This window comes from Manacus candei, unplaced genomic scaffold (assembly GCF_025592945.1).
Source record: "Manacus candei isolate 608988 ecotype Guabito, Panama unplaced genomic scaffold, ASM2559294v1 h1tg000072l, whole genome shotgun sequence".
In the NCBI taxonomy this organism is placed as follows: Eukaryota; Metazoa; Chordata; class Aves; order Passeriformes; family Pipridae; genus Manacus; species Manacus candei.
The window spans coordinates 2,999,697-3,014,025 of NW_026138120.1; the positions used below are offsets into that span (position 1 = coordinate 2,999,697).

Below are 14,329 nucleotides of genomic sequence, written 5' to 3' on the forward strand. Positions count from 1 at the left end.
TGTAGTGGTTAGCACGTCTGTCCTTATCACCCAAGACGTGGAGGTGCAACAGGCACATACAGAACTCAGACCTGCACTGGGTGGGCCCTGACCCTGCCTAAGCACAGCTGCCTGAGAGCAGTGGCTTTGCAGCGGCATCTCCATAAGGTGCTGATGCTTATGCCTGAGAGGATAAGACCTTTGAGAGAGGTGACAACTTCCACAGGTACTGTGAGCATGAGACGTCCCTACAAAGATGTGTCTTGGCTGTATCTTTCTGTTGTACTCCTTTAGGAATGGATCTATTCAGTCAGGATTGCCTTAGTTTTAGCTTTTTTATTGTCTGCTTCCTTCCCTCCATTTACCTCTCTATTATCCTGAATAAACTAACAGCAGGTCTTTAGGAAAGAAAACATTGGGTTGTGTTATTTCTTTAAATTCACATGCCTGTTCCATTGTTACAGTAGCAGTAAAAGCCTCCCATACTAATCCTCACCTTGTCCCAGCAAGCAACAGCATTTATTCTAAAAAGAAGTTCACATCTACTTTTGAAAAAGTTAGTTTTCTTATCACCATCTTGTTACTTCAAGATAGTAGAGCATTTTTTAAAGGAGACATATTTAAAAGGAGAATTTGGCAGGGAGGGTGGATTTCAAGAACCTGTTGACATTGAAGTTGCAGTTGCACTCACAGTTTCATAAATATTTCGTCTTTTAGAGGAATTAGGTGTCCCAGACCACCAGGCCTGCTCCATTGCTGCAAGCCGAGATGAAACAATTGTGTAGAAAACCTGGTGTGGTCTGTACAAGCTGCTGACGGCTGCTATCCTCTGCAGCCTGCCACTTCAGGCTTGCTGCTGCCGATGCCTTGTATACAGTTTTCTTCTCATTTCCCAGTGTCATTGCTGGGCTCTGACAGTAAATGGACTTAGGAAATGAGACCTGCACAGCAGGTTCTCAAATAAATATCCCAGGCAATGGACTGGGTGAGGATTAGGGTTGTCCTGATGAGGGGAGGGGAAGGTGCAAGAAGGAGGAAGGTGAGGGCATCCAACAGTGAGTTTCCTCATTTGTTGCTAAACTCCAATATACAATTCTTAGAAAGAAATACTGACCTAAAAAATATGGCCCTGAGTCAGTTAAGCAGTACTTTAGGAATGTTGCTAGTTTATCATCTCAGATAAGTTATGAAATATCACTTCCTTTCAAAGAGCTGTGTAAGTTGCTAGAAATGTGGAAAGGCTTTTTTTTAGGTTGGTTATGCATTTTGTCTGTTAAGCCTCAGAACACCCCAGTGTATTTCACTTATTCTTAACACCTCATGATTGTCTGTCGACTGTGAAAGATTTCATGGCAAGTTAAGCCAGTAAAAAGAACGAGACCTATTAGGCAGATTCAGTTTATGTTGTATGTAAAACAGGTACTTAATAAAATTAAGGGTACAATTGAGGCTCTCTTCTCTGCTGCCTAAAATGCCATTAATACATTCCTATGTGGAGCAAATAGTGTATTTGCTGCTCTTCTCAGCCCAGCAGTAAGAAGAACAAGGACTGATAAGCAGTGGCTTTGCAGAGCACAGTTTTACAGGAGCTCACCTGGGCTAACTCTCGAGCCTATTTTTTTTCTTCCCTCCCTACAGGGCTTGCTCTCAGAAATCCTCCGAAAGGAAGAGGATCCCAAGACTGCCTCGCAGTCCTTACTGGTAAACCTTCGGGCTATGCAGAACTTCTTGCAGCTGCCAGAAGCAGAACGGGATCGAATTTACCAGGACGAAAGGGAAAGGAGCTTGAATGCAGCCTCTGCGATGGGCCCCGCACCTCTCATAAGCACACCACCCAGCCGGCCTCCACAAGTAAACTGCTCTCTCTGTTTTTGAGATTTGCTCATTGTGTTTTCACACTGTCCTGCTGTGTGATACGTTTTTTACAAAAAAAGAAAGCTTTTGCTATTGCATTTTTTTAAACACTCATAGTGTCATTATTTGCAGTGCATACTACAAATTAAATTTAAGAAATATAATGGGTGATAGTAGGAGTAATTTCTACCTGTTTTCTACTTTTAAGATAAATTCTGTCCTTTATGATCCCTATAGAATTTTTTTTCCTTATTTGGTTGAGATAAGAGCTTTGCTGGGCCTGAAAGATGGTGGCTTTTAGCTGTCATCTTTTCCTACAATTCTCAGGTTCCTAATGTTAGAGGTTCAGATAGGGATTTTGAAGGATTTAGACCACTAAACTGAGAGGGAAAGAAAGCAGAAGTATGAGTACATTGTAGTGCCTTAAAAATTATTTTCCAGAAATCAAACAGGTAAAATGGAAGCGATGTGGAAAAGAAGACTCCATCCCAAAATACTAGGCAGTCTTTCACCAGGTTGAGTTGCTGACAACTGGGTAACATAACAGACTTGCTATATTGCTCGCTCTGAAAGATTTGGATATGTTCATTAAAGCTTCATTTAGTATTTATTCAGATGAAACTCCTATTGATTTCTGTAAAATCTATTTTATTTAATTCTGCAGAAATTATAAAGTTTGGTAGAGTGACATCCAGAAATTTAATGGCGTAGTCCTTGTGTCTATGGAGGAAACTCTGATGCTTCTTTTAAGGTACATGGTAAATACATGTGTGAGCCATAGGAATGCACAGGATTTCCACAAAGAAGAAATGTGGTTGTGAGTGAAACACTCCAAAAACTGTATCTTTTCTGAAATATTCTGCATTGCTGTGGCTCAAGGTTGTACCTATGCAAGGAAAAAGTCTGATATGCAGATATGTGGGCATCGTGCTTTATACACAGTCCAGATTTGCTATACAAAGCAAGGCTTTGGGATTGTGGGAATTTTGTGATGGTTGAGTATATAAACAGCAGGTTTTCATTAACCAGTCATAGGCTTGTGACTATGACTATGTTCCATACCCATTCTGAATGCTATAAATTTCTCTAGATTATTTTTCTAATTTTCCTGCAGCTAATGGATACTAAGGACCACACTAAAGTAACAAATAACAAAATTGTAGAAGGGAGAACAGAAGATCACCTTGACCTGCTGCAGTGCTTTTCACAAGAAGAGAAAAAAATTTTAGCAGAAAGAACAGACTGTGCTAATGGTGTAGTTTTGTTATCATTAACTGAGTTTAGTCTGTAAAATCCACTATAGATATTCTTCAAGAAAAGAATCTATTTACGTAGTAATGCTTTAGTGGGAGATAGTTAAATAGAGATAACTGTGTTTAAAATAACATTTGAGTTTGTTTTAATATCTGTACCTGCTCCCACAGCCCAGGTAATTCAGAGCAAAGGCTAACCCTGCTTCTTAACTTATCTCTTTCTGCCAAGGTAATGTCTCACTCTGTCTCAAGTGGTCTTGGGCAATTTCACAGCTAAAGAACAGAGTTAATTACAGGACCTTCCAGAAGGATGTCAAGTCAGAGGTAGTCCTTGTATTGGTTTTAATTCACACTTTAAACTGTATAAATCCCTGGCAGCCAGAAAGAAAGTGAGACTTAGGGGTTTTCTTAACTGACAAAATATACTGTAAGTCCAGATTTGGGGGGTGGGGTGGGTGGGGGTGGATATCTGTCTCTACTGTGATCTTGTTCATAATTACATTTCATTTTTTTTTAGTGTGAGTCAGGAGTATAGTTAACCTAATTGCGACAGTTCAAAGTGGAAACAGCATAGGTTTTTGTTTTAATCCTTTTCAGATGGAAAGCAAGTTAACAAGGAAACCTGATAGACTAATACTTGAGGTCTAGAGAACAAAGCAGTTATTTTTCCAATTTTTTTTACAATTCTCTGTCATTCAGCAAAACATATTCACTTGCCCTAGCAAATCGAGTGAGAATGTAGAAATCTCTCAGCTGGGATTCTCTATGACGTTTTTACATGTTTCCAGAATTACCCACCTATAAACATCCAAAGCACTTTCCACCTGCTGCTAAGTGTTCAGAGTCCTGAGCTTGAAAATTGGGATATCTGTGTTCGTAGCATAAGTACAATACTTAATGCTAGAAATAATAATGAAATTATCCTAGTTGTAACACTGGCAAGTATGACTTTACAAATCACAGCAGAAATAAATTATAGTCAGGATACTGCAAAATTATTAATGCAAGCTACTACTCTGATGACTCCCACAAAATGTCCACAGTTTATTGAATATTTGATACTAAGGGAATAAAACAACTAGCATCCTTACTACTAAATTTATTACAAGCAATTATTTAAAGTTCACTGTGCAGGAATACAGCATAATATTTTTCCAGCTTGGTTGTGAGCTTCTTGGATAACCATTGAAAGAGAAAACAGACCGTTTATCCTGACAACAGAATTTACGCAAGAACCAACATATTTAATATTAAATCTTTAGACCAGTGTAACATTTGAAACAATTAAACTATGAAACCATGAAAAATGGGAGCTAATATGCCACACATGAAGGTTTATTTTGCAATTGCAAGTTATCAGTTTCGGAAGGATGTGAAAATAAACATCCTGAAAAGGATCTATTTTGCATTTTCGTGTTGCCAACTGGTGGCCAGACAGTAGAGCAGACTTAACCATTTAGCAGCTGAGCTTGTTCTCTGTAAATTTTGCATACTGTTGTATGCAGAAAGAGAAAGCGTGACCTTGGAGGTCTGATTGGATAGTAGGAACCCACCAAGCATAAAACCTTAGTGCCTGAGTTAGAACGAACTGTGCTGAATTTATCTCATTTTTACAGCATTCTTACTAGTTGCTACTTGAGCTAATGTATCTGGATTGTTTCCAGTTCTTTTTTGAAATCCTTTAAGAAGCTCTTTGTCCCCCTTACTTCTCCCTTTCTCTCTGACTTAAACAAAATGCAAAATCTTACTTTTTTTTTTTTTAATTGGAATCATTAGCCTGTAATGCATGAGCTTTTGGGCTGCGTGTATAGCCCTCTAAGCTGGTCAAGTTGTAAAAGTCTGCTACTATGTTCCACACTGGTGGACTGAGCACAAAGAGACAGTGTACACAAGAATTTTTCCCTTGGACATTGTTCGTCTTGCCACCCCGGGGGTCAGAAACCTGTCTGCCAGGCACTTTCCTGGGTACTGCAGTTTATAAGTATTAGCATCTCCATCAGGTAGGTACTGCATGGAGACGTAGTTTAACCTCTGCTAGAAGGAAGGAAAAAGGTCGTTTCGTGTTCTACTTCTTTTATTAATTTCCCCCCACTCTTCAACATCTTTGTCTTGCAGATCACCCCACAGAGGTCGTTTTGAGATATTCCTTGATCAAGTTCAGAGGATGAATCTATTGCATGCTATGTAGGAATGAGAGGATCCGGGGATACTTTAGAAGATGCTGAGTTGCTAGGGATGGTGTTTTTGTCCCATCAGGGCAGTTTGGGATGTGGGGGGAAGAGGACTCCGTCCTCCTCAGTACAAATTGTTAGGGAGAATGGAGTCAGGTGGCCAATTAACATATTTTGTTTTCCAAAGTATTCTGCTTAAAACTTTTTAGCCTGCAGTTATGAACACTTCCTTCTCAGGACAAGTAATCTCCATTTCAACAGAGCTGAGGAAGAAATCCTTCTTACCACCCATATTCCGCAAAGAAAATTTGTGTTAACTGTTGGGGCCCATCATCATCCTATGTAAAAACAGAGTATATGTAATGTCAAGAGCAGAATATAATTTCAACAAGACAATGTTTTAAGACGTATCCGCAAATCTTACATGAGTCATGGTTCTAGGTACTCATTGACAAAAACCTTCATCTCATAAATATAATCCTGACCTCCCTCTGACTCCAGATAAATTACAGTTCCTTCATGCTAAAGCAATTTCAACTTGAGTCTCAGAGATAGGATGTCACTCTTGAAAGACTGGTCTCAAGGACACTGCTTTGAGTTGTTTGAGGACCAATGAACCTCCATTGCAAGGAACTCTTGCACCAGCTTCCATGAAACTTGATGGTGGAGCCCTGGGGTTTAAACACGTGCCATATGTCAACACCAGCAAAATTTTTATTTTTAAGGTGCCAGAATTTGAGATTTAGGTTGATAGTCTTTGTGGCAAGTTGCGTTTTAACGAAAATAAAAATGAACAAAATAATAAATGCAACCCTCTCCTCCCACCCCCGCAAAAACCACCATGGAGGAGAGTTAATGGAAACCCTGACACTTAACTATAACTGCACTTCCAGGCGCCACTGTAATAATGGAGTAGTAAACCTTGTTCTGATAAAAGCTGTTCTGAAAGCAACAGCATTTATTGTACCTCCTCTGCTATTTGCAGAGCAGAACTGAAAAGTAGTTTGTTTTGCCTGGAATGAACTACTTTATGAATTTTAATGTACGATGTAATATTAAAAGCTAAACCAGGATTAAAGAAGATTTTTGTTCCCAAGCTAAAACAGTACTTATGAGAATGTGTTATATAAGATTTTTTTGTTTCAGTTTCAATGGGGAAGGAATGAGCTTCCATGTTTGTGAAAACCTCTTCATATTGGTTATTTCTTCTATAAAAACCTGTCTTTTTTTTTTTTTTAGAAAAAATTAATTAATCCAAAATTTCTTGCTACTGTAATCAGTACTTATTTGATGACAGGACATATATGGGCTGGCCAAGAGGGGATGGATGTGTTAATTTTTTCAGGTATTTTTAGAAGACTAAATTGATTGGTGATAGGAAGATGGCCCAAATGAATTTTTGATTCTCAGTGTGTTACATTTGTAAAATAATGGTCCTCTGTTCAGTTAGTATTTGCAAAGTTTAGTTACTGTAAAAAAAAAAAATTAGCTGATCTGTGGTTTCTTTCCTAAACAGAAAATGTGGCTGTAAGTGTGGGTGGGGTGGGAGGTTGTGTTTGAGTGGATGAGATGAGAGATTATGTTTTGTTTTGCTTTTCTCTCCAAAATGAATACTTTTTCCACCTCCTCTCCGAAGTCCTGAAGTGGCATCGTTGAGGGCTTTTTTGTTTTCTGTTGGATTCTTTTGAGGAGGAGGTTGTTTTTTCAACCGAACTTCAAACAGCCTCTGTCTTGAACTCAATTCTAAATTCAACACAACAGCCTAGATGCTTGCTTATGTATAAATTATGAAACAGTTTTATGTATGGATATTCTCCAAGAGGTTAATTAGCATTATTGCATGGAATTCATCAGACCAGAGCAGAGCAATAGTCCATCTAGTCCAGCCAGAGTCTATACCTGATCCTTGAAGAGAAATTATTAAGAGGCAGGGGAAGAATTTTTATACTTGACCAATGATGTAAATTGGAGAAGAAGAGGGTACGGCTGCGAACCACAACTCTTGATAATCCCCAAACCCATCATTTTATAACTTTAAGACTTTTATTCTTCAGAAGATCTTTGGGCTAATATGGCTTTTTGATGCAAATACTACTGTTTTCTGAATGCAGTTAGGGTTTCCTAATTAAATATCAACAGAAGGCAATAGGAGTTTGTTTTAACTTCAGTGACATATTAGATGCTGTTGAATTCATTGTACCTGTATAAAGATAGATGTGATTTGTGAACCAGACTGAGGATTTGCAGTAGTTCCCCTGGGTTAAATGCATATCCGTATTAAATTGGACGTTGAGAAGTGTGGACCAAGATGCATAGTTTAAATTATGTCTCCAGCGTGGTGTGTGATGTTTTTTGATGATCTGGGTGTTCAGAGCTCAGTTAAGTGGTCTATGAAGTACTACTGCAATGTGAAGCTGCCTTTTGAAGCTGAGTAGCAATCAAAAAGGTAGTGTGCTTATAGAAGAGAGACATTTGTTCAGGATCACAAGAGCAAAGTGTTTCCTTCCCAAAAGACTTGTGTATGCAAGCTGAATACCTTCATATTCTTATCTTCCCATTGGGTCATTCAACGACTAGTTACAAGTTAAAATTATTTTTTTGGGGAAGGGCTGAAATCTGTTTGTCAAAATTTAAACTTGAGGTCCAAGAAGGCATGTTGACAAAGCCATCACTTTTTCATTCTCTAATTTAGCTTAGCCTGATTTTTACATGCACGCAGAGAAGTCTGTTTCTAGTTGCGTGTTTAACATCCCCATTGGTTGTCAGTTATCTTTTGGCAAGTCACTCTCATCTAAAGGTTATAAATTTGCCACTGATTTGGTATTTTTAAATGATTTCACTGTATGATGCTCAGGAGATGCACCTGCTCTTGCCGCTCCATAATGATTTGCCCAGTGTGAGCTGCGCCTTTTCCTGCTCTGCAGTGGGAAGGAGAGAGTTTTGTGCTGCTGTTCCTCATGATGCCCACTGCCTCAAATGTTTCTAAACAACCGTTGGCCCAGGCTTGGCCATCCTCTGCTGCAGTGTCGCTGGTAAAATGTCACACTGCAGAAAAGGGCATGGCTGCAAAGTACCAGTTGTTTTCAGATGAAAGCAAATCATATGATTAAAGTGTATGCCACGTTATGGGGGTTTTCTTCATTTCCCTTTTTATTTAGGACCCCTGTTTTCAGATCCCAGAAAGTGCTAATGCCTGCCAGAATGGAGGCAAGGGGAAATGCTTGTGAACACCTTGTTCTCACTGGAGTATTGCCCCTTGCAGTTAATGGGCTTATGTTAGTGCAGCTCCTGAACAGCCTGATAGACAAACCAGGCTCGACAAAAGTGGCGTGCACTCCCAGTTTCTGGGCTAGATTATTTTATCTTAAAAGCACTATGGAGGATAGCTAACACAAATTGAGCACGGCACTTCTAGGAAAAAATGGGCTCCTGATTTGCCTAAGTATGTCTCTCACTCAAACCCTTTGACTCTCGTATCGTGAGACCTGTGACATATGAAAGCTCATAGAGAGTGAGATTAGAAAATGAATTATCACGTTGTCATGATTTCCCTTTGAACCTCAAGGGACTTCAGAGCACAGGAAGATGCTGACTTGCACTGGATCAAACTGATAGTGAAAGTGTGGGTTTAGACATGTACTTAAGAGTAGGCTGAATCATCTTCTGGAAATGCCAGGCTCTGTCCATTAGATTTAGAGTTAGGCTAAATGACTGTCTTAAACTAGATGTGTAACTTTTGAATAACTAAATTAATTCAGCTCTCAACGACCTCAATATGAATCAGTAGGTTTGAATTGAAATGTAAAGGTTTGATTTTGCATTGTCACCTTCTAGGTTCTTGGCAGAAATCCAGTTTTTCCTTTTGTTTGGTCCACTTTAGGATTAGTGGTTTATTAGGTTCACTAATCCTGGGCAAGCATTAGAAGAGTAACTGCTAAAGACAGATGTTATCCTTAACTACTGAGAATATTGTAGGATAAGCTGAGTACCTGCTGATTTTTTGTACCTCTCAACTGATATTGCAGAAACTGCACTCTAACCTTGGTGGGATGATGCTTGGTGTTGAAACAGCACTTCCATCATTTCCAGAGGAGGAAGGAAAGGATAGTCTCCTGCACGTCATGTCACTACTAATGTATTTTTTGTTGTTTTCCTTAATGCTGCAGATGCAGCATAGAGGTGGTACCGTAATCATTCTGTCTTGTTTACGTGTGTTTGGTGTTTATTTAACCTGGACTGCAAGAAGAATAAATATTTGATGTATGTAAGTGAAATACAAATAGAATCAGTAGTTTTAACAAAGTTTTATCTTGGTTTCATGAAAGAGTGGTTAAAGTATTGCATTATTCTAAATTATCTCTGTCTTAAAAACAGCTTAAGAACTAAACTGATAAGATATATTTTTAAAAGTTCAGTCTAAAGCCACAACTTTTCAACATTATCATGCATTTGAGTGTACTGGACATAAGATGAATCAAGATATATCTCTCAGGTTTCTATTTCATTAGAGATTCTTTTATGTTACATTCACAATTTTTATTTTATTTGTGTGGGGCAAAGAAATCACATAAAGTTTAAAAAGTCTCTACAAGACTGTTTGACAAGTTTCCACCTAATTTGTTTTATGGCGTTGAAATTCACAGTGGTCACTTAGTGATAATTCATATTTCAGATGCACTCAGCCGTTACAATGTGCTGAATTTTCTTGTTTCCCAGTCGCTTGAACATACAATTTTAAGTCTCTGAAAAGCTGAAAGAATATCAGAGAAAGATTGAATAAAAGGAATAACATGCAAAGAGGAACTACTTGGGGAGGGAAAGAGAGGAAAATAACTTTTTCACAATGAAAAATGTCTCATATTTTCTAGGTCAAAACTGCTACTATTGCTACAGAGAGGAATGGAAAACCAGAAAACAATTCCATGAACATTAATGCTTCCATTTATGATGAGATTCAGCAGGAAATGAAGAGAGCTAAGGTGTCTCAAGCACTGTTTGCAAAGGTTGCGGCAACCAAAAGCCAGGTAAAGCTCCCAGGACATAAAGAACTCTGTGTCCTGCGCAATTGTTCCCCCTGCCCCGGTTTTGATCTATTTCTGCGTGAGTTAAAGTGAGTGACCGGGTCAGCATATCAGCCCAATACCGCAACTTGGAGCTCCTTGCTGAGTCCAGAGGTAACATCTGGTTCCCCTGGACCAGCAGGGTTGCAAAGATGTCTCACTCCCTTTTCCCCACCAGCCAGATACCTTCCCTGTGCACCCATGGGTCTTGGTGCGGCTCAGATGGCATCAGGTTGATGAGTTCTTAGCTGGTGTGTACGTGGCAAAAGCTGTGGGCAAGGTCTGTGTATTGCTGCCAAATGCATCTCAAGGCTTTGGTATTTTGCAATTACATGTGCTGCAATGAGTTCCTGGGGTTCTGTTTTTTTGTAAAAATATTTAGTCAGACCCACTGTTGAAGCTGTGCATGGAAGGTGGACAGCACTGTCCATGTCAACCCCCCCCCAAAAAAAAAAACCGCAACAAATTACAGTTATACAAGTTATATCTGAGAAAATATGTATAGTCTTTGTGGAATATGATGTCTGCTTGGTTATTGCGTGTGTGCATACATATATATTGCATATTCGGTTTTAAGCCTTTCTTGTGTGGTTTCCTATTCTGTTTTCTTCAGATTAAGAGTTTCTGTCAAGTTTAGTGGCAAGAGGGAAATCAGCAAGCACTGTTTGAGTGTGATTATCATAAGTGACATGTCTTCTGAGAAAGATCACTGAAGTATGCAAAAGCATTGATTTAAGTGAGAATGTACCCAAGAAGTAAAGGAAAAACATACAGAAAAATGGGAAAGACTAGAACCATGTTTAGACCAAAACTCAAAGAAATGGCAAAGGCACCAATGTTGAATTTTCACATTAGATTAAATGTTAAGTCCACTTAATCCACTACTCCTTTACTTTTCTAAAATTGCTTCATAGAAAATTTCAGTATCTTCCAGGAAAAGCTGATGACGCTCAGTTAGACCATGGCTGTCAGCATTTTAATGCTGGTTTTCTTTTTAACAAGCCTTTAATGTTTGAATTCTGCATCATTCACATTTTGGAGTTCACTTCATTGTACAGAAAGGATGTTGTCTCTTAAGTTATATGGTGTAAGGAGCATTTAAAGGGATATTTTGGAAATGTTATATCAAAATGATTAAACTCAAGCTGCGGACTGTAAAAATTATAGCTTTATAGGCCACATGCCTGCTTACCCTTCAATCACTGTCAAAGTGATAATTTCAACAATAATATGTTTCTTTTATTGTGGGATTCTAAACACCAAGTGCTGTTTAAACATTAAACTGAATTGTTTATGTTAGTGCTGTATTCAGTGTGTCATACATCAGGCCACTATAATCTCCCATGGAATGTAAAAATTCTGTCATGAATCATGGCTTGTATATCGGAAATTACTGTAATTTTGATTGGAAATTACAGAGCTCTTGAAATGTTTCTAATTATGATAGAATGTTGCAGCAACTTCCAACCTGTGTGCTCCTCAGATGTCTTTATTTACATGTCAAGACCTGGGGTTAGAGAACTGTCCGTTTTCTGCACCTTCCCCTTTCCACTGCAGTTCTCTGCAAAGCTAAGGTATGAAGCCAGTCTATCAGCCCGCATAATTTTGTTCTGATCTGGTTTGTGTGATAGTATATTTATTTAAGTGCAAAGCCTTAAAATTTCGAGGTGGGACAGCTCTTCCAATGCTGACCTTAAAAGGGACACGTAATCAAAGTGAAGCCCAAAAGCTTCCAGAGGATGTAGTATAGGCTTATTTGAGCACTGGTATAACATTTAGATTCTTGTACAAACTTTGCTACCAAGTATAGAAAACAACACCAAACATGTAGTTCTTTTCCCTTTTACTACAGTGATTATACTCATATTGCCAGAGGTTATTTTTCTCCCCAGTTTCAGCAAAGCAGTATTAATTTATGTGTCAAACAAACTTTCAGGTCTGTAGTTAGACAAAGTGTCATTTGTAGTAGAAAGCTGCTTCGCAGAAGTAACCTCATAGGTAAACTGGATGTATTTGAGTCTTCTCTAACTAGCTGACTACTAGTCACCCAATTAATAAGTTTTAAATATGTAGCAACACCACATATATTAAAGGAGATACCTGTATTGTAAAAAATTCTGCATTGGAGCTTGTCAGTGGTACAGATAAATATTTCCTGGGCCAAAAAAATCTCCCTTGCACAAATAAAAGAGGCTTGTCCAAACATACTCTCTAAGAGAACATCTCTTGAGAAAGATCTATTGCTGATATTGTTTTAATTTGAGGATATTAGGTCCATGCTCAGAACTGGAGATCCTGGGATAATCGCTTCAAGTTATAGTGAAGAGTCTGAAGGACACATATTAGAAAAAGATGCATTGGTTAACAGTTTTGTTTTCTAAAATGGCTAAAATTGAACATTGCTGGTTTTATCTTATTTTGGAGATAAAAACTTGATTAACTTCTGAGTGTATTCTGGAGTTATGGCATAAAACAGTATGTGAATTAAACCAGCACTGTGAGTGGACAAAGGTAGTTGTTTGCTGGAGGGCTTTTTTTTTTTTTTTAAGGAACTGATTTGGGTCAACATTAGATTGCATGTCTAAGCAGCCAGCATCTGCAAGGTGGCTGGGCTCGCCTGAGCCAGGAGACTGCAGATAATGTTCTGCTGACTAGAGCACTTAGTACAGGATTGCTATTAAATGATATGCTACAGGAGTTTCTATTTGAGTAGAGCCAAGGTAAAAAAAGAGCATCTTCCCTTGTGCTGTGTTAGTGCCTTTGGCAAGAGTGGAGCTGGAAATCCTGGGACAATCTCTTCCAGTTATAGTGAAAAGTCAGGAGGGCACATACTAGAAAATAATGCTTTGATTAACAGTTTTGGTTTTAAATCCTTCTGAGTGATGGAGAATCGGGTGTGGACCTGATGCTCAACAAGCCAGCTGGCTGCCAGGGCCCGGTGTGACAGAGGTCATGACACAGGACAAGGACAGGGTGACAGGATCAGGCAGAGGTTTGCACTTTGCTGGCAGCTTGTTGGCTTTCCCAAAGATAAGGACTGTCTGGCATATGGGTTTGAACGGGTTTGGGGACTTAGCTCTAGGACATTCCTTCAAATGTTGAATTCTTTTTCCATGTAGAAATGAATGTATTCTGTATATTTTTTTATGTTTCTGTGTTTTTAAGGATGGATACATTATGTACCGGGTAAATTCAAATTCTGTTAAATTAAAAATATATATTTTTAAATTTAATATGGTTATACTGAGGAGCTAAGGAAGATACTATAATTTGAATTCCTGGAATGCATCATATCTTTGGGGAGTTTTAGAACTATAATTGACAAAGCACCTAATATCGGTGTTTCAGATCTTACATTTTTATTGTAAGTTGTCTGTCTAATAGGCCTGCATATTTTTTTTAGATTATGTTGAAAAGAAAGCTTTGGAAAAATGTATGCAAAAGGAAAAGAGAAAGGTTTACCAAGTGTTTTGTCTCTACTCCCAGGTTGTTGTTTTTCAGTATAGAATGGCAATGCTAACAGTTTTATTTGCTAAAATCTAATCAGCACACCTGAATAAGTCTAAATCAAAAGAATCCACACATATATAAAATTGTATGGCATACGTTACTTTTATGATACGATATGTTTCATCATATTGGATTTTTATTAAATTTATGACCTGACAGTCTGAGTCAAGTAATTATGGAAGAATGTTCTTAATTTTGTTATTTAAAAAAAAAAAAAAAAAGGTTGATTTGTGTAATGATCATTAAGGCATCATGGTTCAGTAACTGTGCAGTGGTTACGATGTTCTCATGTGGGAGCCAGGGATGAGTTTTTTTCTTGATGGTGACAGATGCTGAAATCTAATTTTATTCCATAAAAGCAGGCAAACAAACAAACAAAAACCCCAACCTAAGAGCCCTGAGAGATAAGGCAAGTAGAGACTTGTAGTGTTTCTGTATGTTTGCTGTGTTTTGAGAAGTTATATTTATATTATGGCTTATCCTGAAAAGCTGTGGCCTGCCC

The 14,329-nt window shown here is 38.3% G+C and overlaps 1 protein-coding gene across 8 annotated transcripts in view; it reads left to right on the forward strand.

Annotated features, from left to right (window-relative positions):
* Positions 1 to 14,329, forward strand: part of SATB1 (SATB homeobox 1) — a 92,285-nt gene that overhangs the window by 55,238 nt on the left and 22,718 nt on the right. For all 8 annotated transcript variants that reach the window (XM_051808287.1, XM_051808289.1, XM_051808285.1 and 5 more), the window contains 2 exons: positions 1,618 to 1,830; positions 10,126 to 10,281. In XM_051808287.1, the coding sequence (XP_051664247.1) occupies positions 1,618 to 1,830; positions 10,126 to 10,281 (369 nt within the window). The remainder of the gene's footprint in view (positions 1 to 1,617; positions 1,831 to 10,125; positions 10,282 to 14,329) is intronic.